Consider the following 26,341-nt stretch of genomic DNA (forward strand, 5'->3'; position numbering starts at 1 on the left):
CAGAAATAAGGTCAGAACATCGTAGACTAAAATACTGTCGACTGCGCTCTTATTTTGAAGGCCGACCGGTTTCCGGGCTGCATGCCGGTAATTTGATGGATCTTCAGATGATCAACCTGCTGAAACGTCAATATTAACATCGATAGTATTATTGATGCTCGCTATTGTTCGTTATTTCTTTTAGCATTTATTTCCTCGTGGAGTCACGTGACCTGACCTTCCGATAACTCGCCGAGCGACGCTTCGGCTCGGGATGACGTCATACCAGAGCTCACACACAATTCGATAGAATACAAGATAATAATCCAGAACACACGACTGTTTGCAAAGCAGTAAATAATATGAAAATAAAAATGTTAGAACAAAAGTTTAAAAAAAAAACATGAAGCCACTCGAAATTTGACTAAAAACATTTTCTTTCAAAAGTGTGATGACGTCACAGACACGCGCACACACACGCAGGTGGAGGTGACGTGAGTGAGACTTTAGAAGCGATTGTCCAAACCGGTAGTTAGTGTTTAAGTTAAATTCTTTTAAGTCAAGGCGGGTCGTTAGAGGCTGATCGCTGACATCAGCACTAATTACATACAATTACACAAAACAGTCATTATGAGGACACACACACACACACACACACACACACACACACACACACACACACACACACACACACTTTACTGACTATAAACTTAATTTTTTCCCAAACACATTAAAATGGTTTTTCTGACGTTTATTTAGCAGGTGATTAATAAGATGCAGGCTTTTATTTTGAAATGTCTTAGTTTAATACAAGAGATTAATTGATCACTTTTGATTTGTTGTCTTTTAGATAATTAGTTTTTTGCTTTAAGCACATTTTTCCTCCTGATTTATTTACTCCGTTTCATTTGTAGAAATAAATGTTAATATTTAACTTGGAATCTCTTTATTTGCGTTTCTTCCTCTGTCGTTTGTTGATCACGTTTCTGTTGCCATGGATACGAGTCCTCCGTCCAGGACATCTGGAAGCAAAACCTGAATCAAAAGAAAAAGTGACGACTGTCAACCTGATTTCAGGCACCGCCCCCAGAAAGCTCCACCAATCAAGTGGCTCCCTCAAAGCACCATGCTAGCGTTAGCATGCTAATCATTTCATCAGTAAATGTTAGCACTAAGAGATAACTTCAAGCGAAAGAGGATATTATCAGGGTGTTAACAAGCTGGTATCAGATCATTACCGGGACCAGAACCTGGACCAGAACCAGAACCAGAACCAGAACCAGGACCAGGACCAGGACCAGGACCAGGACTCACCTCACTGCGGCACACATCCTTTCTTCTGTTTAGATCCAACGGCACCTGTGGGCCAAACACAAATGTTCATCTCATTCTGAGCTCTGAAACCAGGATCCAGAACCGGTTCCGACTCAGACTTTACCTGCTGGACCCGCCCTGGACTCCTTTGCTGGTTTGCTTGAATCAGGATCCGGATCATCCTGGTCTTCTGGTGTTCTTCCATCTGATGATGTGATCTCTTCAAACTCAGACTCCTCGTTCTTTTGGTGTGCGGTCTCTGGTTCTGGTCCAGAACTCACCTCAAGGTCCTGGACCCTTGTATGATTCTGGTCTCCCTCGGTGACGGCAGCAGAAACCGAGGTTTGGGGCCCATTGGGGTTTGGGGTGTCTGAGGGGCCAGTCTCTGCTAGCAGCGGTTCAGATGGTGGTCCTGTGGGGGTCTTGATGGTCTCTTGTGGTTCTGCGAGGTTCTCCGACTGGCTGGAGACGGACTCGTCAGGCAGGTCCACGGCGGCGGACCTCGGCACGCCGGCGGGACGATCTAACGAGGAAAACTATGTCAAAAAGAGTCTCACGAACGTCCAACTGCTGCAGGGAAGATGGCCTCACCCTGGACCCGCTCGGACCGGGGGCCGGTCTTCTTCAGGTTGTAGCCCCTCCTGATCTCCGCCAGCAAGTTGTCAATGATGCAGCCTTGGTCTTGGCCCGACATGCCCCTCCTGACTGGAACAAACAAACAAACAAAAGCAGAGGTCAGAGGTCTCTGACTGACTTTAAGGTGGAGTCACAGAGTCGGTCTCACTGATCTTGGTGGTGTCTCCTTGGTGCTTCCTCTCCTCCTCCCTCTGCTTCCTCTTCTTCTCCAGCTGTTTACGGTTGTCGTTCTCCTGACGGATGAAATCAGTGATGACATCACAAAAATCAGAAAATTAAAACGCAAATCTGAAATCTAGAACGTCTCTGAGAGGAGCGTTTGTTTCTGATTGCCCTGTTATTGGCCTCCGACTACCCTGCCCTACCCTGGGATTAAGGGCCTCTAAATACCCTACCCCACAACAGTGATTGTCCCTTGACTACTTTGCCCTGTGGCTAGCCAATGACTACCCTAACCTGCTTTTCTGATTGGTTTCAGATTGCCTTACCCTACCCTGTGATTGGGCCCTGACTACCCTACCCTATCTTGTGATTGGCCCCTTACTGCTCCATTATACGCTGAGACTGGCCCCTGACTACCCTACACTGTGACTGGCCCCTGACCTTGGCAGCCTTGAGGAACAGTCCCCTAAAGGTCTTGATCGTGTTGAGCAGCTCGTCGATGGAGAAGCGGTTGGGGTCTTCACACAGGTAGACGGACAGATCCTTCCTCCTGTCCTCCAGCGAGGATAACAGGAGCTGCAGCTGCTCACACGCCCGCAGGCTCTCCTGAAAAGACCACCGAAGAAGAAGCACATTGTAGCACTCATCCCTCCCGACCTCCTGTCGTCTAATCCAACAAACGTGTTTTCTGAATGGAATATAAACCAGTAAGGTTGATGTGTCCTCCAGCAGGGGGCGTTGTCAATACCTGTATGGGGGTCAGATATTGCTCCTTCACCTCCTCTGAGGAAGATGAAACCTTCCTCTCCGAGTTCTGCAGCTGTTTCACCAGAGTGCTGCAGTCCGACTGAATGGACTCCGAACTCAACCTGCAGGGAAAAAAACTACAATCAACACCAAGTCAAAGATGTTTTCTAGGACGGACTCCTAGTTCAAGTGTTTCAGTCCAAATTATATCTGTGATCTCTCACCCAGCAGCCTTTTCGCAGATCTCCAAATCATCAGGCAGGTTCAGCAGGTCCGGCTTGTTCGCCTCCACCTCCTGGAATGATTGATGAAAGTTGACGACAGAAGACGGATCGGACTTTCCTGCGATGGGTCAGGCGTTACCTCCAGAACGTGGTGCAGCAGCGTGATCCTGGACTTGTTGGCTTTGGTCTCTGTCAGTTTGAGCAGGGTGCTGAGTTTAAAGCCCTCGGCGTTCCCCGTGTGAGTCCCCTGATGAAAAGATTCAACCAGACCAATCAGTCAACAGGGCGTCGATCTGCAACTGACAGGAAGTCGTGGTGCGTGAAGGTTCTCACGTGGTTGAGAAAGTTTCCGACACTCAGGATGAATTTACAAAAACTGGGCAGACGACTGCTGTCCCTCACACCTGAGGAGAGAAGACACGTTGAACCAGGGAGGGGTTCCCCAGAGCTCCGTACTCCAAGGTGTGGTGCGTTCACTGACTCTGGCAGGCTCGGTTCAGCAGCTCCGCTTTAGGTTTCAGAGTCTCCAACAAACAGCTGCTCTCCTCGCACAGCAACATGCACTCCAGTCTGAGAGGGTAACTACGACACAAGCACATCACGACCAATGAGGTGTCGCTGTGACCCCGCCCAGGTGAATCCATCAGGTGAGTCATGTTTGACCAGTAGGCGGCGCTCTAATCCCACCTGGGGACCTCCAGCAGCTGCAGGTAGAACTGATCCACAGAGGCGAACTTGTCCCGGTCTGAGAGGTGAGACTTCAGGTTCTCCACCTGAAGGAGGACAGGTGCGAGACAGGAAGGGGGGTTCATCACGGGAGAGAACAACCAGGCAAACGGGTGAGAGACAGGTGAGAGACAGGTGAGGGATGCTGACCTCGTGTTTCTCCGGCAGCAGTTTGATCAACTGTTTCAGGACTTCAACGTCAAACTTGGACCGGTCTCCTCTGAGAATCAGAGAAACGAAGTCCTCATGGGAACTGTGAGACACAGGACAGGTGTGGACAGGTGAGGCACAGGTGTGGACAGGTGCAGCACCAGGCAGAGACAAGGTAAAGACAGCAGATTCCTGGAGTCACCATCTGAACTGCTTCAGGAAGATGTTGAGGTTCAGGCTCTTCTTGGCATCGATGAAGGAGATCTGAGGAAGAAGTTCAGAGAAGATGAGACGAAGACCAGCGAAGACATTTTAAACAGTCAGGGGGGTAAAGACCACTGGACCTCTTTAGGCTCCATCCTGGTTTTGGTTCTGATCTTGGTCTCAGTGGGAGGAAAACTGAAGAGCTGCTCGATGCTGTGGTAGTCCGGTTCCACCGAGTCTGAGGACTCGGAGGTCCACAAGGACCAATGAGCTGCAGAGAGACGGCAGTTTGAGTTCTGAACCTGTCCAGAACCAGTTCAGAACCCCAGTGATCCATCAGGGTCCTGGTTCTGACCCAATCCACTACTGTCCAACCCCATGAAGGTGAGACACTAACCTGTCACCGCCCTGGACGGGAGCTTCTGCCAGTTCAGCTTCTTCATACGGAGGGTGGGACAGGGGGCGGGGCTCACATGGAGGGCGGGGCTATAATACGAACTGCCGACACCTTGAGCTGTATGGGCTACAGTGGTGCCCCCTGGAGGAGGGGGAGGGGCCATACCGGGTAATGGGGGAGGGGGAGGGGCCATACCAGGTAATGGGGGAGGAGGAGGGGCCATACCAGGTAATGGGGGAGGGGGAGGGGCCATACCAGGTAATGGGGGAGGGGGAGGGGCCATACCAGGTAATGGGGGAGGGGGAGGGGCCATACCGGGTAAAGGGGGAGCAGGGGGAGGAGCTATACCAGGTAAAGGGGGAGGAGGGGGAGGAGCCATACCAGGTAAAGGGGGAGGAGGGGGAGGAGCCATACCAGGTAAAGGGGGAGGAGGGGGAGGAGTCATAGCAGGTAAAGGGGGAAGAGGGGGAGGGGCCATACAGGGTAATGGCGGAGGACTGGGAGGAGCCACACCAGGTAGGGGAGGGGCAGGGGGAGGGACGCCCTGATCAGACAGGGGAGGGGGCAGTACAGGTGTGGGGGGCGGAGCTTGAGCAGATGCTGTTGTGGAGGTGTCTTTGATGCTGAGCTCTGATTGGCCAGGAGAACTGTATGGTAGAGTCTGCACCGCCCTGTCTACAGTAAGGATCCGCTGATTGGCTGAGAGGGACTTCTGTGGGAGGAGCCTCTCCAATAGGGAGTCAGCAGAGTCAATGTCAGCTGAAAGGCAGCAGGTGGAGGTGTGAGGGCGTGGCTGAGGTCATTTTAACGTCTCTAACGGAACCGGTGGGTGTGGACGGACTTACGGTCCTGGGCCAATAGGATGGCCCGGTCGGCCAGCAGCTCCAGAGCCAACCAGAGCTCGGCCCGGTCCGGATCCACCAGCAGCAGCGCCTGGAGGATGGACAGCAGCTGGGAGGAGGAGGGGCTGCTGGACATCTGAGCACAGGACGGGGGGGGGGCAGGTGGGTGACAGGTAGGCGTGAGGGTGTGACGGGTCAGGTGGGCGGTACCTTGGTGAACAGGGAGGTGAACACCTGCTGGTGGCTGCTCATGTCCACGCCCCCGTACAGCCGCTCCATCTCCTCCTCGTCCGACGACAGCGACTCCTCGAACGCATCGCACTGGATGTTCAGGTCCTCATCCTCCGTCTCCCTGGAGACGGTCAGAGGTCAGAGGTCAGGACCCGATGGCCTCATCGATCATTGATTAATTATACCAATAAAATAAGTACCTCAGTTTGGGTAACAGATCCAGGAGCTGCAGTCCTGCAAAGAAAAGACAAACTCTACGGTATCCACGGCAACGGAGAAAAACTCTGATCACATTCATTTCATCAACATGGAGGAAAATACTGTTTCACTGTGTGAACCTGGACTGTTTCACTGTGTGAACCTGGACCGTTTCACTACGTGAACCTGGACTGTTTCACTGTGTGAACCTGGACCGTTTCACTACGTGGACCTGGACTGTTTCACCGTGTGAACCTGGACCGTTTCACTACGTGGACCTGGACTGTTTCACCGTGTGAACCTGGACTGTTTCACTGTGTGAACCTGGACTGTTTCACCGTGTGAACCTGGACCGTTTCACTGCGTGGACCTGGACTGTTTCACCGTGTGAACCTGGACCGTTTCACTGTGTGAACCTGGACCGTTTCACTGCGTGGACCTGGACCGTTTCACTGCGTGGACCTGGACTGCCTCCTCGTACCGATGAACTCCTGGCGCAGACGGCTCCTCTTCCTCAGGTCTTCCTGTCCCAACACGATGACGTTGACGACGCTCATCAGCGCCACCTGGTACGGGACGTTGTCGGTGGCGTGGAGCTCGTTCATGACGACGCTGAAGCGATACTGCTGCTTCTTCACACTCTGGACACAAACACGTTGGCGTCACTCCAGCGCTCTCCTGTCCTGATGGACTTGAACTCAACACTGACGTTTGGGTGAAATAACGTTATCCTACAAATGTAAACATTCCGGATCACCGGTTGGATTCGGATCCAGATCGGTTACCCTGGCGACCCCGTGGTGACCCAGTGGGGGGGTACCTTGTAGTGGTCCAGGGCGTCCAGACACAGGCGATGCCCCTGGGGGTCGAACACAGTGAGAGCCGCCAGCAGCTCGAACACCTGCATCTTCACCATGACATTCGACGTATCAAGAGCTGGGGGGAGGGACACACAGAGTCACATGACTCCCCAACGACCAATAGGAAGCGCCGCCACCACACGCGCTGACACCTGATGAACCCACCCTGGGTCAGGGTCCTGACATAGCCCCGGTTGTCCAGGATGAAGTGGAGACCTTCCGCTGAGTTCATGACGGCGCGGATGCAGGCGACGCAGGTGAGCTGCAGGAGGGCGTCGGCGATGCGGGCGCAGCCACGCCCCGACAGGCGCTCCAGCGCCTCCATCAGCAGGTCCAGCCCCCGCAGCTCCAGGAACTGCACCATCCAGGTCTGATCGCTGGCCTCCAGCCGCCGCCGCAACCCCGAGTAGTTCACCACCGTGGGAACCTGCAGGGGGCGGAGTCCAGAGGCGTTGACTGAGCGTTATGTCGCGGTACCCCAAAGCGACCACTAGGTGTCAGCACTCTTACCTGGAGCAGGCGGATGCAGAGTTCAGGGTCGGCGTTCTCCAGATTGGCCTCCAGTGTGGCGTCCGGGTCGTGGGCGGGACTTCCCGTCACACGCTCCTTAATCGCTTCCCATTTCGTTTTGGTTGCCATGGCGACACAAGCCTGCAGAGAAAGTTTCAATACATCCAATCGATTTCATTTCATTTCAGCAAAGTTTCCGTCCATCAACCCGTTCGCGCTTCCTGGATAGAAATAGTGCAGTAGTCACATGACTGGCATTCAACACCATGCGATGCATTCAGGTGCGATGACATTATGGGATAAACAAGCTCCCAGGGAGACGACCAACAAAAATACAGCAAAGATGGTGAATATTTGCGTCGCCTGACCTCCGGTGACGAGACACAGGCGCCGATTGTTTGTGCCTCTTTATGAAAGAGTCTTTATGTTCAGCTTCTGTCAGCAACTCAGCTTTAATTCTGCTGATTCATGACAAACGGACAACAGATCCCAGGTCAGATTCAACAACAGGAACCGTTTCCATGGTCGCATCCCATCGAGACCCGTCAGCGGGACGATGTTGGAACCCGTTAGAACGAGTCGCCGCAGGCTGAACATTCGGTTCAGTGTAAACTGGCTGGGATCCAACAAATTTAAGCCCACGATCAGGTTTAACGGGCCCAGCGCTGCGTCTCTCAGGCGTGTCCCAGGGACAGGTGTGGAGACATTCCTTCATGTCAGCCAACCTGGACCCGACCCACGTCTGGTTCTCCAGTCGGATCCACCCAGCGACAAGGAAACTGTTTGAACAATCAAAGTCATGTTCTGCTGCCAGCGACACGCCCGAAAGATACATACATGCAGAGATCATACATGTGAATAATCAATTATTTATCATCAATTATTATACAAATATAGATCAGAGATGGATCTGATCAATATTCGATCTGGAAACTGACAGAATTTAAAGACACATAAATTATGAACAAAATTAAAGACACTATTCTCATATATAAGCTCATTAAATATGAATAAATTACACTCATGTCACAATATTCATGTTAAATGAATTCCTTTCTGTTGACTCATTGATTTAAATATCCAGTAGGTTGAACTGCTGTCCCAGGATGTTGGAGTTTAATGTAGAATATATTGTGTCTTAACAAAAGCTGTTTATTTAATGAATAACAGAATGCAAACATTAAAAAAATGAACACCAGTTTGATTTCTCAAACCTCCTTTCTACCAGCCTTCGTTTAAATTTCTTCCAATTTAGTATTTCTCCGCACTTAAAGAAAATTGCACACAATTTATAACAAAATTTTTATTCATTTTATGCCAAATAAACTATTCTGCTCATATCGGCATAAAAAAGTTGACCTAAAAACGTTTCTAATTCTAGCGAACGACAATGTTTCCCGTCGGTGCGGTGACTGACGTAGCTGTCCGTGGTGGTTTTCCCATCGTCAACACAGCGGAGAAAACAGTCTTTAAAGTGTTTTTAAGTTCATTAAAAGATCACCAACCTGATTAAACTAAAGCCGAATGATAGCGTGACGTCAACAAATTCGGGTTCTGTTATCTTTTAAGTAAATTAAATTGTTTCTTTCTCTAATTATGCAAGTAAATCTAAATTAATCGTTTTTTAAATGGGATTCAACAGGAAGGCGACCTCTCCCATCTCATGTCCGGTGAACGCTCAGGTTTATCCTCACCGTGCTCTCCGGCGGGCGGGAGGCTCGTCTCCGTCTCCACGGGGAAAACTTTCCGGTTTAGTTCGGAGTCAAACTCCGGCGGTGAGCGCCGATGGAGAAGAAGAAGAAGCGCTTCCTGTGGAGGAACTCCCGGCTAACCCCGGGGCTGCCCGCGGGCCTCGCCCGCATGATGTGGGCGGGGTCAGAGGTCGCAGCAGGAAAAGTTACTACTATAACTACAGTTCTATGATTCAGCGACTTTTTCTCTTACAAATTAGCTTTAAAATGTAAAATAAATAAATAATAAACAAGAAGTTGTTGTTTACATCACAGATAATTGGTTTTAATGCGGACGTCCTCTGGTCATATAAACATGTCTGTACATACAACACACACGTAGAAGCACAGACACAGATGGACAGACGCCGTTTGTGTTTACGTCAGATCAACCAATAAATAAAAGGTGCGGGTTTGAGTCCGACTGGCGGAAGAACACGCGAGCGGCGTGTGGGGTAGTGGTTAAGGGAGGTCAAGGGTCAAATAAAACAAATCACGGAAGGGCAAAACCCGGCGTGGGTCACCCTCCTGCTCCGCGTCCAAACCGAGTTCAGTGACGTCAGCATGCCGTTCGGTTAAAAGAGAAAAACGGGCGGCGCCCTCACGCTACAGGTGATGATGTCAGACCATTAGACATTCCCTAACGCAACGTGATAATTGAGGATAATTTATTTGGCACAGACTAGCTTTCCTAAAAGTTTTGCGTAGTGTTTTTCTACTTTGATACAATGCTAGCAGCTACCCCTCCCCCATGCTTGTGCTAAGCTAGGCTAGGCTATCTGCATCCTGAATCAGTTCTGGATGAAACGGATTCCTGAACTGGACTCTTTGAAATGCTGGACCTCGGGGGCCGCGCCAGGAACAGGGTGACCTGTTCTTCCTTTGAACGCATTTCAAACAGTCAAACTTTGTGTTCACGTTCTTCTGATTTAAGGCGAGTGTTTAGCATTAGCGTGTCCACAGCCTCCAAAGATTAAGACTCAAATAATTAGACTGTATATTTATAACATTTTAGCCAAAAAGCTGAATTTTTCCTCACTTCAGAGACTCGCCGTCTTATTTCTGTATCTTCTAAAGTGTTTTCTACGTTTCCTTTGAGACGTTTTTTTCTTGTTAAGACTTTATTCGTGTTGTGAAGCTGCAGATTTTGTAATCAGTCACTGTCGGTGCAAAAATTTGCCCAACTGCAAAAATAGGAACAAGTTGGACTCTTCAGAGGGGAAATTTTGTGGCTGGAGGAACATTCAAAGTCCAGAAATAAAAAAAAACCGATCCCTTGTTGTCGATACAACGCAATAAAATGTCTCCATAGCAACTAAAGAGGAACACAGAAGTGAAACACATAACATCCTGTAAATAAATTATGTTTCTGATGAATAATCTGGCTGACAGTAGTTAGTGTTTGATATGTACAGAACTCCAGATTTTGACCTCCAGGATGCCACACACGAATCTGGGATTAAGAAAGTTGAGCTTTTGTAATCATAAGAATAATTTGTTGTGTAAATGCTTGCTTGTAAAACAACATCCTGACAGTTTCAATGTGATTCTGAGAACATAATTTTAAAAAAAGACAGGACGCAGTTGTTTTTCTCGGCTGTTAGCGTCGTCTCCACCTTGACGCTCCTTCAGCTCAGACTTTGGAACTTTTCCCTCAGGTTTTTCACGATGCCCTGTGGACCGGCCTCCGTCTTCTGTCCTGCGCTGTCCTGCTGATTCGAGGTCACCGTCGTGGAGTCGAGTTCAGTTTTTGCTTTCACATCCTCCCTCTGTTTGTATTCGTCAGACTCCTGATAGGCCCGGCAGCGGTCAATGACCGCCATGATGGATATCTTCTCCTTGCTGGTCGGCGAGCGGATCTGAACGTAGTTTTCTTCTTCTTCTTTGGGTTCTTTCGCCGTTTCCGAAGACTGTGCTTTGTGAATCTTCTCCACGATGACCATCTTGTGTTCAGGGTCGGTAGGCAGCGGTACCTCAGCTGCAATGTAATAACCATCAGTGTTGCTATTAGCAACCTTTTCCTGGAGATTTTGCAGATCCGTCTTTTGCGCTCTGCTGAGCCGAGGTTCCAGAGATTTGGATCGCTGAAGCCGTTTCTTGCGTTCTTCTCTGTTGTCGTCCCAGCTGCTTTGAGGCTTGGACGTCGCGGAGTTCCTCCGAAGACCGCTGTCAAACATCTGGTCCGGGACAGAGGTTGTCCGACTTACAGGAGTCTTGTGGGATAGACTTTGGCTAGAGTATTTGGAGCGAAGCTCCCGGACGTCAGGCCAGTTGAAACCTTCCCTAGAGGAGGAAAGTGGCGGACTGTGGGACCGAGAGACTGTCCTCTCCGTGCTGCTAGCGAGGCCTGAAGTCAGAGATCGGATCGGGTCTACGGAATCCTGAGACGGCAGCGGTTGAGTCGGGTTTGTTTTACCTGGAAAGTAGAACAGAGCTTTAGTTACAACCTGTCTGATTCGGTTCATGTTGTGTTCTGGGTCAACGGTTCAATAACGGTTCAATGCTAACAATGCTGCTTACCAGAGGATTCCACGTTACCTGAACTCTCCTTCTCCTCCACCACACACGGTAAGGTCGTCTTGTTGAACAGCAAGCCCTGACTCCTCTGTCGGACCATCGGTTTGACCGTTTTGATTCGCTGGCTGTACTGACGAGCCAGATTGAAGACTTTGCTCTGCGACTTGTCCACCTCATCCAGCCTTTTGGGATCCCCCCTTGGCTTTTCGTCCGCTGCCTCCGCCTTCAGCTGGGCAACCCGGGGAAGCGGAGCCTTGACGAGGATGGTATCTTCCCACGGTGCCTTCGGTGAGTCCGTCTGACATTCCGTTTGATTCGCATTGGAGAATTCCTGCATGAGGGATGGAGAACCGGATGATACCTCCATGGTGGTGTTGACTTCAGCGCTCTTGTTTTGGGTGTTTCTTTGACTTTCTTGGTCTTTGTCTTCACTTTGGGATCCGGTGATATCTTGCTCCATCATTTGCCAAATCTTGATCATTTCGGACGAAGGTCTAAACTCTTCGTCAGATGGATTATCCTGTACGTTTTGAGATCCAGACCATTGGCTTTCTCTTGAATCTTCTGGAAGAGTGCTTCTCTGATCAGATTTTAGACACTCTGAGGAGTCACTGGAGAACATGAGACCCTCAGTGGGTAGGTTAGATTCTGTTGGAAAAGGGTCAAGACTGGATGCTGTTGCTGTAATGGTGGAATCTGTCTTGACGGTTTTACCCTTTGGGATACTGTTGATCCTACTGACGGAACTCCTGACGAGCCCGGTTGGGATGTATGTCAGGCTCTCTCTGCGCTGCAAGCTGAAGTTTGCGTCCTGGCTTTCAGCCAACTCATAGTAACTCCTGATTTTTCCGATGAGCAACTGGTCCTGCTTGGATAGAGTGGAGTCTCGCCTCCGTCTGATCCCTCGGTTGGTCTCAAAGAGGCTGTCTTCCCAAGGAGAGAGCAGAGTCAGATCTGCTACGCCAGCGGTCTCAGTTTCAGAACCCACACTACTGAGCCGCAATGGTCGATCGGCAGTTTCGACGCCCATGCTGAGGCTGCTGCTGGATCTGCTTGGTAGCCGTGGTGAACCACAGCTCAGGGGGCGCTTGTCATCCTGGGGCAGGCTGCCCCGTTTGATGCTGTTGGTGAAGTGCTGAGCGATGGCGCTGGCTTTATCTAGGACGGAGGAGGGAAGGATGCTTGTCACCTGACTCTCTTTCTCTGCTGTATCCTTCCCATCCTCATCCTCCGAAGACTCCTCGCTACTCAAGGTCTTTGAATCTGAATCAGTTGCGGCAGAAGACGGCTTCCCTGGGAACTCTGGGTCTCCTCTAGGTGTCAGTTGACCTGAACTTCGAGGAGATGTCCTCGGAGGTGTAGCAGACAAACTGTCGGGATCAGAGGGCGATTCTGGTTCAGGGTTCTCTGTCGGTTCAGAATCCGGTACAGTCTCCTTTGGCAACTTATTCCCGCAGGAGCAAAGGAGCAAAGAGGAGGAAAATCAAATACAGGAAATGTAATTAAGACTGAAAAACAGCTTTTGAAAGGTTAACTTTAATATGAGGAAAACTAGAACATGTTGACTTTTACCTTCAGTTGTTTGCCCGGTGTTTCAGCTCCACCTGGCTCGTCCTCTACAGGAAGTCGGCCATTTTCTTTGCTACAACCATTGGAGGAGGCCACGCCTCCCTTCGCCTCCTTCAAAAAAGAAATAAAACCTTTAATTCCAGCAGATCAGATGGAGATTAAAAAGACAGATTATAATGTAAACAAACCAAAAAAGCGGACGTGAATGGAAGACTTTGCCTTACTTGCCAGGATGTCCTGAAAAGGTACTTGGGGCGACCTTGTTATACTGACACTGAAGTGCAGATTTAGTTTCACACCAAACCCAAACAAGTGCAGCCATCAGTCATGGAAAGCATGCAACTAAACTGAAGCAATGCAGCAACCAAAGATGGAGAGGCAGCAGCAAACGTCTGGCAATCAAACATCACCCAAAGACTTTCAGGTATGTTTGGCCCCCAAGTTGAAATGAAACAAAACACTGTTAAAGCTGCAGGTCAGATGTCCATCGAAGCTCCAAGACCGGGGGAACATACGTGGAAAGATTATTAACGGACAGTTCATCGTCTAAATAAATCCTGTCAGAGGATTTACTCGCACCATGAACTGAGAGTCTTCTTTGTGGTTGCTACTCGCCGGTCGCTGTTAGGAAGCTCATGCAACAGGAAACTCAGTGCTCCGGTCAGGTGTCAATGAGCGGAGTGGCGCCGATGTGTTACCGATGGCGGGGAGCCAAACCAAACGCTGGGGGGTGAGGAAACAAGCCTGGCAGGGCAAAGCCTCACCGTCACCATGGTAACCCTGTAGTGCCAGAAGGAGATGGCAGCCAGAACGGAAGTGGCGAAGTCGTCTACCTGCTCGTCTTCCGGCAGAAACTCGTCGAGCTCGATGTCCTCTACCACCGGCTGATGAGGCCCTGCCTCTTCCTCGTCCTCACTGCAGATCAGGTGCTCCAGTGAGTCCTTCCTGTCGAGCTCCTCCTCCTCTTCCTCTTCCTCTTCCTCCTCCTCCTCCTCCTCCTCCCCGGTGGCCTCGGACTCTGCCGGTGTGCTGCTGCCGGTGGCCGGCTGCAGGGAGCGTCTACCCGGTAACGCCCCTTTACCAGCCGAATGCTGCAAGACGCCAAAGACTCCTGTTGGGTTTCTGTGGGAGGAGCTGCTCCTCAGACCTCCTGGAGGTCGCTCTACATCAGATCCTGGTTTCCATGACGATATACGATTTCGATGATGTCATTACTCCGGCTCATTCCGACAAATCCTCACATTCTGAGAGGGACTGTGGTGAGAACCACTTCACCACAACCAAGGTGACCCCACGATGGCCGACGCCCAGGACAGACACACACACACACACACACACACACACACACACACACACACACACACACACACACACACACACACACACAAAGCTCGTCTCTTACCTTTAAACTGTCTGCATGATGAAGAGGAGCAGACATGATGAAGAGGAGCAGACATGATGAAGAGGAGCAGACATGATGAAGAGCAGACATGATGATTAGTTGACAACAGAACAAACATGTTGGGATCAATAAATCACGTCATTGATCGATCGGCTTCGTCAAGGCTCCAGAGATGAAGGACAGTTTTACCTTTGCTGCTCTTCGTCACCTGCTTGATCGGTTCTGAAGGAGTAAACAAACATGTAAACATCAACAGAAGAGATAAACAGTCCTGTAAACAGGAAGTGTTCCATGTTGTTTGTGTTGTTTACCTGACTGTCGTCGCCCCTGACGACCGACATCAGAATGAGAGGACAGAGCTTTCTTCAACCGCTCAGGACTGAAACGATACCGGGGAGGGTCTACGGGGAGACAAACAACAACAACAACGTAAACAACAATAGCAACAACATCAGAAACAACAACATAAACAATAAAATAAACAACAACATCAGAAACAACAACATAAACAATAAGATAAACAACATCAGACACAACAAAAGGTTCACTGACTGATGAACGGTTTGTTTATTGTTTCTCCTGTAAACATCACACCACAGGTTTGATGTTTACATCCATCAAGTAAACAAATAATGTTCACTTCTTAAAAATAAACAACAAACGTTTACTCACAGGTGGGATTCATCTCCATGATGGCGTCTTTAGCCTGAAACGAACAGCAGACGTGACCATACTGGTTATACTGGTGGTACTGGTCATACTGGTTATACTGGTGTTACTGGTCATACTGGTGGTACTGGTCATACTGGTGGTACTGGTCATACTGGTGGTACTGGTAATACTGGTGGTACTGGTCATACTGGTGTTACTGGTCATACTGGTGGTACTGGTCATACTGGTGGTACTGGTGGTACTGGTCATACTGGTGGTACTGGTGGTACTGGTCATACTGGTGGTACTGGTGGTACTGGTCACACTGGTGGTACTGGTCATACTGGTGGTACTGGTCATACTGGTGGTACTGGTCATACTGGTGGTACTGGTGGTACTGGTCATACTGGTGGTACTGGTCATACTGGTGGTACTGGTCATACTGGTGGTACTGGTAATACTGGTGGTACTGGTCATACTGGTGTTACTGGTCATACTGGTGGTACTGGTCATACTGGTGGTACTGGTGGTACTGGTCATACTGGTGGTACTGGTGGTACTGGTCATACTGGTGGTACTGGTGGTACTGGTCACACTGGTGGTACTGGTCATACTGGTGGTACTGGTCATACTGGTGGTACTGGTCATACTGGTGGTACCAGACCTTCTGGGGGATGATGTTGCGGTGGTTCTCCAGGATGATGCGTTTGATGTGATGAGCCCAGAGCTTCCTCTCCTCCACCGTCTTCGCCTGGAAACAAACAGTCGTTCATCCCACATTTGTTTACTGGGTGCTTGTTTGTTTGTGTTGTAAACGAGCCCCCAGGGGGCGCTGTACCTGGACGGTGTGCGGCTGCTTGGGGTGTTTGTAATGAGTCACGCTGAAGCTCAGGGAGTCTTTGGCGCTTTCGATCAGCATCAGGGTGGCGCACTGCAGGAGACAAAAACAAACAAACAGGTAAACAAACATGTTTTTCGTTGTTTATCCGGTTGGGGGGGCGGCTCCTCACAGAGATGTGTGTCTTGTAGGCGTAGTGCTCCCCCCGGCGTTTGGTGATGAGCAGCATGCGCTCGAACAGGAACAGCGTCCGCTCGCTCTTGGCCCGGTGGAGCCTGAAGGTTCCCTCCAGGACCAGCTCGCCGTAGGTGGTCAGGTCCGGCCCCTTCCAGTTCAGCAGCAGGGACTGCACCTCCTGGGGGGAGGAGGGGGGGGGGCACCCTCAGCACAAAGGATTCTGGGTAACGGTATGACCAACATGACAGGTGACCGACCTGCAGCCGGATGGCGTGCTCGTGTTTCCTCTTCATGTCGTTGATGTACCAGGCCACGCCCGTCATGGTGTAGATGGCCTCCTCCACCACCTCGTACCCCCCCTCCTCCGGGTCGAAGTGCTTCGCTATCTCCTGCATCATCATCATCATCATCACCACCATCATCACCATCACCATCATCATCACCATCATCACCCCCCCACCTGCAGCAGCAGGTGGTACTTGAGGATCCTCTGGACCGGCTTCAGGAGGTACGATCCGAGCGGCAGCGACCTCTTCAGCGTCGCCTGACGCTCCCTGAAGAACTTGGCCAGAGTTTTGTTCCTCATGCAGTCCGTCAGCGCCGCCACCGAGCTGGAGGAGGGAGAGCACAGGTGTGAACGGAAGCCCCGCCTCCATCAGGTGTGTGGAACAGGTGCACAGAGGAGGGATGGAAGAACGACTTACTTTGGGTAGTTAGTGCAGTACTGTGTGTAGATGTCAAAGTATTCACTCTGAAAGGAGAAAAAACAAGGGAAGGATTTTATTTAGAAACATTAAGTTATAAAAAATAATATTAACAAAAATAATAGTATTAATAAAATAATATTAATAAAAAAACAATATTAATAAAATAATAAATAAATGTCAGCAAAATAACAATGTTACTAAAATACTATTAATGAAAAGAATATCAATAAAAATACTATTATTAATAAAATAATAATGTTAATACAATAACTATGTTAATAAAATTATATTGGAAAACAATGGTACTAATAAAAATAATCATGTTAACAAAATTACAAAAAAGTTAAATCAAAACATATTTTTTAACTATGTTAATAAAATAGTTAAAAAATATTATTTGAAATTTTTTTAATTAACTGTTAATAAAATAATATGAAAAATGTTAACAAATAAATATCTTAATAAAAAGAAAATAAATACAAATAATAGTATTAATAAAATAACAACGCTAAAATAACATTGTTGTTATTTCATTAACAACGATAAACTTCTCACCCTCATGACGAAGCACCTGGCGACGGCAACGGGGTCGTTGTCACACAGGTCCAGAGCCTGGAGCAGCTCGCTGTCGAAGGGGAACATGGTTACCATAGCAACAGCAACTCATTGAATGAACAGCGATCGGTTATGTATTGGCATTGATCAAGCTCCGGCTGTAATGACTCCACCTGTCCAGCAGGTGTCGTCTTTGGATGAGCTCGTCTGTGAATGATTGTGCGTGTTAATAAAGTTTAATTTGAATCTCACCTGTTGAACTCATAGATGTCTTCGATGTTTCCAAACAGAGCGCAGACCTGATCGGGTCGGATCAATACGTCACATTGATCGATGATGTGAGCCAGGTAGTCCTGCAGGAAGGGGGCGAGAGAGAGAGCAGAAAGGAGGGAGAGAAGAAAGGGGGAGGACGGGGGGATGGGGTGAGGATGGAGAGATGGGGGAGGAGGTGGAGAAGAAAATCATCAGAATGTCTGCAAATAAACAAAATAAAAACATTTAAATCAAACGATCGGTTTTATTTTTCTGTCATGTCTGCGTCTGTCCAGCAGGGGGCGGACTGGCATCACACTGATCACCAGTAATCTGATTACCTCCTGTCGGCCCGACAGAAGAATCTCATTAGAACTGAATTTAATCACGTTTGACGGTTCAATAACCGATAATCGATCAGTTACAGCTGTTCAATTTAAACTAGTCCGGTTTAATTCAGGTTTAATTAATTTCAGTTCAGAATCCGGTTCTCTCTCCTGTTTGTGTTTAAACATAAAGTTTTGTTGAACAACAGTTTAAATAAAGTTTAAATAAAGTTTAAATAAAGTTTAAATAAAGTTTAAATAAAGTTTAAATAAAGTTTGAATAAAGTTTAAATGAAGTTTAAATGAAGTTTAAATAAAGTTTAAATGAAGTTTAAATAAAGTTTAAATAAAGTTTAAATAAAGTTTAAATGAAGTTTAAATAAAGTTTAAATGAAGTTTAAATAAAGTTTAAATGAAGTTTAAATAAAGTTTAAATGAAGTTTAAATAAAGTTTAGCGTGTTCCTGCTGCTGCGTCTGACGCAGGTTCAGTTGTTACATCACCGGTTAATCCAGATTAAACCAGTTAATTATAGAACCGCTGGTCCCACCGGTCAAGAGCTGGCTCCAGATTCACTGATCGATTGATCGATTGATTAGAGTTCAATCATGACTCAGTTTGAGATAGAAAACGTTTTCCTGCTGCTGATTATAGTTATTAATAACTGACCCCGCCCTCGGGTCACATGACTCACCTCCACGATCATCCTCAGGTCCCTCACGTAGGTCCTCTCCGTCTCGATGATCTCCAGGACGACGCGGTCCAGGTAGGTCAGCTGGGGGCTGGGCGCCATGCTGCCGGTCCTGGGGAGGGGAGGGTCCTGGGGGGCCCGGGTGGGCGTGGCCTCCGCCTTGTTGTTGTTCTGTTTGTTGGTGTCTTTGTGGTCGAGGCCCCGCCCCCTCCTGTCAGGCCCTGGGTGGAGCCAGGACCGCCCCTCGCCCTCGGCGGCGCCGTCGGGGGGGCTTGCGTCCGGGTCGGGTTCGGAGCTCAGGGGCGACGGCGGAGGGGCGGGGCCGGGGGCGTTGTCTCGGGAGGAGCCGGACCCCGAGGACAGAGTGGAGATCAGGCTCGCCGGGCGGCGGTCCGAGGAGTCAGAGGGCGTGGCCGACGGAGCGCGCTCATTACTGCTGGGGGGGGAGGTGGACAGGTGGGGGGGTTCTGGGAAGACAGGAGGGGTGGGGTCATCGATGACATCATCATTATCCAGATGGAGCCAATCAGTGCTCAGCAGCACAGTGATAGGCCTGTCACGACCTTCACAATAAGAGTCCTGTCACCACCTTCACAATAAGAGTCCTGTCACAACCAAAGAGGCCCTTCACAATAAGAGTCCTGTCATGATCACAGAGAACCTTCAAAATAAAAGCCATGTCACAACCATAGAAAACCTTCACAATAAGAGTCCTGTCACGATCAGAGGCCCTTCACAATAAGAGTCCTGTCACGATCAGAGGCCCTTCACAATAAGAGTCACAGTGTGATGACCGAGCTTCTTCTGCAGCGCTGAGGCCAGACTTTCACAATAAAAGCATCAGTATGACATCATCATGAAAGAAGAGAATTTAAGGGGTTTGTTTTTCTGTTCCAGAGCACGATGGAGGATGTGATGCAATGTAATCTAACTGATTGATTACGTTTGAAATAAATCTGACTCGCTGACAGCCAATCACAGACACCCTGACCGTTTCAGGCTCCGTTATCAGCTGAACATGTCAGCAGAGGAATCCAGAGAATCCATCAGAACAGGTTTATTACCGCCGAAAGGAACGGCGGGAGAAAATAAATCCTCTTCCTGTCAAGTCTGAGCGAAAATAGCTCAAAGTAAATACGCTACGATTTTTGTCACACAGTCAACCGTGAGAAAATCTTCAAGCGTCGCTAGAAACACCATATGTTCAGTGTTATGCTAATATGTTCAACCTTAGAAATGTAAATTCACATGCTACAAGCTAATAATAGCAAAACATCGAACAATTTGAACACGCTTAAAACATATCACGTTAGCATTCAACAGTTTAGCATATTTATTTCTAACTTAGATTGTCCGAGTCAAGAAAAAAATTTTTTTCTTAAATTTCGAGTTGTTTCTGCTTCAACATGTCGTTAAAATCATGTTGCATGAACTTAAAATTATTTTTATTGTGAACAATGATTTACACAAGTGTCAGAAAACAAAACCTGAACGCAAAATTAGCATCTTAAGCTAAATGAAGTGTGTGTGTGTGTGTGGGGGGGGGTGGAGTTAAATCACTTTCTTACGAGGAAACAAGAGTTTGAATGAAAACAACTGCAAACAGCAGGACACACACACACACACACACACACACACACACACACACACACACACACACACACACACACACACACACACTCAGGCCGTTAGCCACTTGGCTTCCTGCCAGTGTGAAGTCAGCGAGGCGTTCACAGCAGGAAGGACATTTATGGACTCTGGCCACTTGAACATGATAAGAGGAGCGCTAGCCAGTTAGCGCTCGGCGCTACATTCAAACACATGGGCGAACTTTGACCCCTGCAGCCGTTTGTAGTAACAGGAAGATGTTTTCTGTGATTAGACACACGTAGAGAAATAAAACCTAATATCTGTTTAATCACAACTAACGATCGAAAAATCAATTAATCAATAAAAAAATCGGAGTGAAATCTGCCGACTCGTCGACGCTCGGCGGCGACTCACCGAACCGGCGGAGGGCGAAGACTCGCTTGAGCCGCCGCTCCTCCCTGATGCTCCTGAAAGAGATCTTCACCTCCTCCTCTGCACCTGAACGCCTCACCACGGCGACTCCTCCTCCTCCTCCAACCAGACTCCGCCTCAAACTCCTCTGATACCCCATCGACTCAACAGTTACCCCGCCTTAGCTAAAAAACGCTATCTGCACATCTAAAAAAATCTAGCAATAAAAGTTTTCCCACAGCTTTGGAGGCACCTGAAGGCTTCACGGGTTAGAAGAGATTGAAAAAGAGGAGAGACAAAGGAGGAGGGGGAGGGGGAGGAGCCACCAGGGTGGGAGGAGTCAGGACGGGAAGGAAGAGATGATGAAGATGATGAAGAGGAGGAGAGGAATGAGAGGAGATAAAGGAGGAGGAGCTAAGGAGGGCGGTCATGTTTATCAACAGCTGAACCAATCAGCTTCAAGATATAATTTCACAGCATTCATCCACCAATCAGATTCTTTAAAGGCGCAGGTCACTAAAAAAAAGCATCAAGTGGTGAAAAGGAGGCGTTTCTGGGGGCGGGGCTTAAGATAGCATCCAAAAACGCACATTTTCTAACTTTATTCCCTGATTTAGATGAAACTGAACGGGAGTCAGTGAACGCATCACCGGGTTTGAGGGCGGGGGAATCCTCCTGGGGTTGCATCATGGCTTCCCATCATGCATCAGTTTCAGACGGCGCGCAGCGGTGGAGGAGCGTTTGAAGCGGCGCGACCTTCAGAGGGTTGACCTACAGGAAGCTTTAAACGCTGCAGGTGGCGGGCGACGCCCACAGGAGCGATGGATCCGGCTCCCAGTCGCTAAAGCTAATGCTAACATTTAATATATCATAAATCAAACAGAACAGCGGAATTGAGAAGTTTGATCGCATGACCTTTGACCCCTGGCCTGAGGGGCGGCGGCTCTCCGATGTGTGTCTGTCTGAATCGCAGCGATTGTGCGTTTGTTTGTGTCACTGAGCGTCCCGGGGGGGCGGGGCCGTGCAGGATAATGGTTGAGTGTTCCGGAGACACAGGCGCGCTCTTGAGCGGCGGCGGCGTCTCGTCCTGATGCGACATGTTGTGACGAACCGACGCGTCCCGACACGCAAGCCCCGCCCCCCCCTGCCCCCCCGGCTGCAGGACAACAAGCAGGCTGTGCAAAACAAACACGCGTGGCCAGAAGTATGTGGACAGCTCTCTGTTTGTTTGTTCATGCATGAAGTCATGAATGAGTCAGTAAACAAAAATTTCCCATGATGCAACAGGAAGCGTCTGATTTCTCAACCTTCGGTCCTCAGACAGGAGGAGGTGTCGACATCACTTCCTGTCTGACGGATCTCTTATCAGCTCCGCTCCGCGGGGGGAGGATTAGCGGCGGGAGATCCTGCGTGCCTCGAACGCCTCGCCACGGGAGGATTAACCTCTTGTCTCCCAGCGGCCCGCTGGGGCTCGCTGCCCATTCGCAGGATTCCCAGAATTCCTTTCACAACCTGATACCGACTGGCAAACACAGGATACAGGTGTGTGTGTGTGTGTGTGTGTGTGTGTGTGTGTGTGTGTGTGTGTGTGTTCTAATCTGTGATAATGAGGATTACCTCATCGGTTAATCCGCCACATTGACAGACGAACCAGCTGAGATTACAACCGACAACCAAAACAGACCCGCCCCCTCAGATCCCACCAATCAGCTGCTCCGACCGTCAGGACACACTGATCGCGTCGTCATGCCGACGGCTTCGGGCTTCACGTGACGTGAAGATGGCTTGACGTGTTGTCATGGTAACGACTTGTCTCTTATGTAACCGGGTCGACGCCCATCGAGCTCAACATCCAATCAGCAGCAGGCACCAGAGGTGCAATGGGCGGAGCCACAGGATTCGACAATGTTAAGTGAAACACGCTACCCATAAGCCTCTGGGGCCTTGGCTGTGATATATTGTTAACGGACTCCAGATCAATAAAGTAAAGGCTGCAAACGTTCAATAAAGTTTTGTGACGTAACAAAAACGTTCCGGAAACTTTCAGGAACTTTTTTCCCCGACAGCTTCTTAACGTTTTGCTCTTTGAACGCCGCCCAGCTTACCGGATCCTGATTGGTTCGTTAGTCCAATGCCGACAGAAGATAAATAACAACAACCTGTTTTGCGAGGACGCCGTGAAATCCCAGCTTACCTTAAACGCAGCGCGGACGGACGGAGGACCCGGGTCTGCTCAGTCCTGACGGCGTCGGGATGTGTGTGTGAGCGCTGGGGTGTGTGTGTGTGTGTGTGAGGGGGTGGGGCTTAATCCAATTAGCCTCAGCGCTACCAGCAGGCGGAGCCAGACGCCAGCTTCCATCTACTTCCTGTGTGACAGGAAGTAGATGGAAGTAAACCAAATCGACGCGGGACGGCTGAAAAAGGTGTGGAGCCTATTCTGAGGTGGGCGGGGCCATCACCTCCTCCTTCCTATTGGTTGATTCCCATTCAAATGCAAATCCGGTTCAATAGCCAAAGACGACAGAACAGAACAGGTTCTGATCGTCTGTTTGATATTTAAATGAGGTGTGATGTCATCGACCTGCTGACAGGTGAGGCGCCGTCAGGACTGGACTAATATTGGTTCAGTGGGCGTGGCCTAGTCGAGACCCAAAACCCTGAAGGAAGAGCTGAACCCTGTCTGATCGATCGGGCTCTGGATGGACGATCGATCAGACATATTGATCGTCAACGTGTTTCCTGATAGAGACGAGGAAGAAGAGGCGTGTCCTACCGTCGTCCATCGGGACGTCGTGGGCGGAGCCGAGAGATCTTTCAGGCATCACAGCGTCAGCTGGAGAGACAAAGGGACAGGACTGAGACAAGGGGACAGGACTGAGACAAGGGGACGGAGACAAGGGGACTGAGACAAGGGGACTGAGACAAGGGGACTGAGACAAGGGGACTGAGACAAGGGGACAGGACTGAGACAAGGGGACTGAGACAAGGGGACTGAGACAAGGGGACTGAGACAAGGGGACTGTACTGAGACAAGGGGACTAAGACAAGGGGACTGAGACAAGGGGACTGAGACAAGGGGACTGAGACAAGGGGACTGAGACAAGGGGACTGAGACAAGGGGACTGAGACAAGGGGACAGGACTGAGACAAGGGGACTGAGACAAGGGGACTGAGACAAGGGGACTGAGACAAGGGGACTGTACTGAGACAAGGGGACTAAGACAAGGGGACTGAGACAAGGGGACTGAGACAAGGGGACTGAGACAAGGGGACTGAGACAAGGGGACTGAGACAAGGGGACTGAGACGAGACTATGGGACATTCATAATGACTTATCAAACCGTTAGCAGCATGTTAGCGTGTTGCGTACGTGCTGCTAACTGATGGTTTCATGAGGCAGTGAAGTATTTTGCTGAACAAACGGACGTTTCTCTGAGGGAAACATTTCGAACTTCCTGCTCGTCTTTCTTTTATTATCACCGAAAAAAAACAGGAAAAATAAAAACGAATTCCTCAGGAGGTCAAAGGTGAGCCGAACGCAGACGGGCGAGTCGTGAACACCTGAGATAACGCTCCAGTTCTCCGTCAGTAAAGGTCGCGATGCGTTCAGGGACGTCAGCGGTGTCATGCAGCTTCGTGGTGAAAGGATTTAAATCGGCTTTTAATTACTTTAATTATTCAGAAGAACAACAAACAATCCGTCCAATCAGGTGCCATCATGAGTCAGCAAGTCTAACAGCAGACAATTAGTCGAATTTTCTTTTATTTTAATAAGTTATCTGTGTAGCCGGAACTCCCTCCGAACTGGATTGTTTTTGTTCCATCAGCGATTTTTAAAAAGCGTTTGAGGCGAAACCTGAATCGGTGTTTGTGCCTGACAGACGGCGATGAGGGCAAAACACGAAAGTGAAGCTGCTGTGGAGACGGAAATCCGGGATGAAGAACCGGATCGACCGCCTCCTGAACACACACCGATATCTGAGACCCGCAGAGTAACGCAGTACAACAACAAGTAATCAGACTACTTTTAAAATATTTCCAAAAAAAATTCACAAAAAAGTTTTTACACACAACTATCAGATAACGTCACCAGATTACTAGACATGCTACATGCTAAGGATGCTAAAAGCAGCCAATTGTATTGTTTTATAGTCCTAAGAAACTTAATGAGCTGTTTTTTAAAACAAATACTATGAATAAATTTATTTACAACTCAAAAATTTTACTTCCTGGATTAATTATCAAAATCTTTGGACGTGTTTTGTGGTGCGTTCAAAGTCGTCACCCAGCGACAAAAATGAAGCCAAAACACAAAATACTGACAAATTATTCCCGTCTTTGCAGGAATTTAACGCTTCCGGCGTTGTTTGGCGCCAACGCGCCCACGAGGGTTAGTGACGGGTCAAAGGTCAAGATAACAGGAAGTTTGGAAAGGAACGCAGGAAGTAAAAAAAGTAGTAATGCGACAAATATTTCAGTAACTCTTCATTGTGACTGTCGTTTCTTGATTGACGTTTGGCTATACCGCCCCCTGCGGTCGCCCCGGGTATTACGTCATTTCTGATGAGGTTTTTTTTTTTCAAATTTGCAAAAAACCGACAATGTGGGAGTGAAGTAAATCACACACACACACACACACACACACACACACACACACACACACACACACACACACACACACACACACACACACACACACACACACACACGCAACAATGACTTGACATCTCAGTTTTTTTCTCGTTTCAAAAACGAATTCCCATCAAAAAAATTACTTTTAAACGAATTGTGTGTTTTATAAAAACGCCAAAACACCCACAAACACCCCCACTTCCGTGTCGTGATGCGGTTGAACCCTCCGGTCTCTCCGGTACCAGATGTCCCACCGAGCATCTCTGAATCGGGTCAGGAGATTCGGGCGTTCTGCCTCCGGTCGGGGTGTGTTTGGCTTGAGAAACAATCCGGGAAAAGCTTCAATACCCAACAAACACCTACCCGGATTAAAATAACAGCACAGCCGAATTAGATTAAACTCCTTCCCGATTATAAAAACAGATTATTTCACCCTATTCCAGCAAAAAGCTGCGTGGAAACATCACGACAAGCTTAAATTAGAGGATTTCTTTACGGAGTTCTGCGTCCGTCGCCGCACCGACGCTCCTCCAGTTTATAAAACTGACTCAGATCCCGTTGGACCTGAGGGGGACCTGGTTTGAGTTTGAGTCCCGAACAGAACCCGAATCGGACTGAAAACAAACTTCCGCGTAGAGATTCCATCGGTCCAGTCAACAGTTCCTGATCCGGGATTCAAACGTTCACAGATTTAAACTTTCACTCTTTTTTCCTGAAACACTTGAACTCACCTCGTGGGGTCCGAGTCCCGGATCAATCAGTCCACTTCCATCCACACCGACTCCCGATCGGTTCCTGCGTGAACCCCGCACCCTATCCCGCACCACAGTCCGCCTGTCTGTCTGTCCGCCTCTCTATCCGCGGCTCCGCTCTGCGCATGCGCGTCGTTTCAAAGCAGATCCATCATCTATTTCCCCACCGTCTGTGTGTGTGTGTGTGTGTGTGTGTGTGTGTGTGTGTGTGTGTGTGTGTGTGTGTGTGTGTGTGTGTGTGTGTGTGTGTGTGTGTGTGTGTGTGTGTGTGTGTCTGTGATTATCTGACACGTGTGTGATCGATTCAGCCGCTAGAGGGCAACGGAGAGACAAAGGTTTCCACAGCAACAGAAATAGTGACG

The 26,341-nt window shown here is 49.0% G+C and overlaps 2 protein-coding genes across 3 annotated transcripts; both read right to left on the minus strand.

Annotated features, from left to right (window-relative positions):
* Positions 1-944: 944 nt before the first annotated feature.
* LOC137613663 (inverted formin-2-like) lies at positions 945-9,015 on the minus strand. The gene is made up of 24 exons (XM_068343045.1): positions 8,875-9,015; positions 7,181-7,321; positions 6,836-7,097; positions 6,631-6,746; positions 6,292-6,451; positions 5,813-5,846; positions 5,592-5,733; positions 5,385-5,517; positions 4,540-5,298; positions 4,283-4,413; positions 4,141-4,202; positions 3,939-4,041; positions 3,750-3,835; positions 3,544-3,644; positions 3,396-3,466; positions 3,202-3,309; positions 3,063-3,133; positions 2,840-2,960; positions 2,533-2,697; positions 2,078-2,162; positions 1,885-1,998; positions 1,418-1,816; positions 1,294-1,338; positions 945-1,014 (listed from the first exon to the last, which is right to left on the minus strand). Exons 2-23 carry the CDS (start codon positions 7,307-7,309, stop codon positions 1,295-1,297), a joined length of 3,396 nt encoding a protein of 1,131 aa, XP_068199146.1. The 5' UTR covers positions 7,310-7,321; positions 8,875-9,015; the 3' UTR covers positions 945-1,014; position 1,294.
* Positions 9,016-9,240: 225 nt separating this feature from the next.
* Positions 9,241-26,092, minus strand: LOC137613662 (pleckstrin homology domain-containing family G member 3-like). Of its 2 annotated transcripts, none has more exons than XM_068343044.1 (18): positions 25,959-26,092; positions 23,369-23,428; positions 18,598-19,061; positions 17,579-17,679; positions 17,327-17,396; positions 16,769-16,815; positions 16,525-16,675; positions 16,322-16,453; positions 16,060-16,242; positions 15,888-15,980; positions 15,714-15,800; positions 15,071-15,104; positions 14,710-14,799; positions 14,588-14,620; positions 14,399-14,409; positions 13,000-13,107; positions 11,449-12,871; positions 9,241-11,326 (listed from the first exon to the last, which is right to left on the minus strand). In XM_068343044.1, exons 2-18 carry the CDS (start codon positions 23,415-23,417, stop codon positions 10,539-10,541), a joined length of 3,864 nt encoding a protein of 1,287 aa, XP_068199145.1. In that variant the 5' UTR covers positions 23,418-23,428; positions 25,959-26,092; the 3' UTR covers positions 9,241-10,538. The 2 variants fall into 2 exon arrangements, with proteins under 2 accessions (XP_068199145.1, XP_068199143.1); XM_068343042.1 differs by having other exon boundaries at positions 11,431-12,871.
* Positions 26,093-26,341: the final 249 nt, after the last annotated feature.

Source organism: Antennarius striatus, chromosome 19, assembly GCF_040054535.1.
Source record: "Antennarius striatus isolate MH-2024 chromosome 19, ASM4005453v1, whole genome shotgun sequence".
NCBI classification, from domain to species: domain Eukaryota; kingdom Metazoa; phylum Chordata; class Actinopteri; order Lophiiformes; family Antennariidae; genus Antennarius; species Antennarius striatus.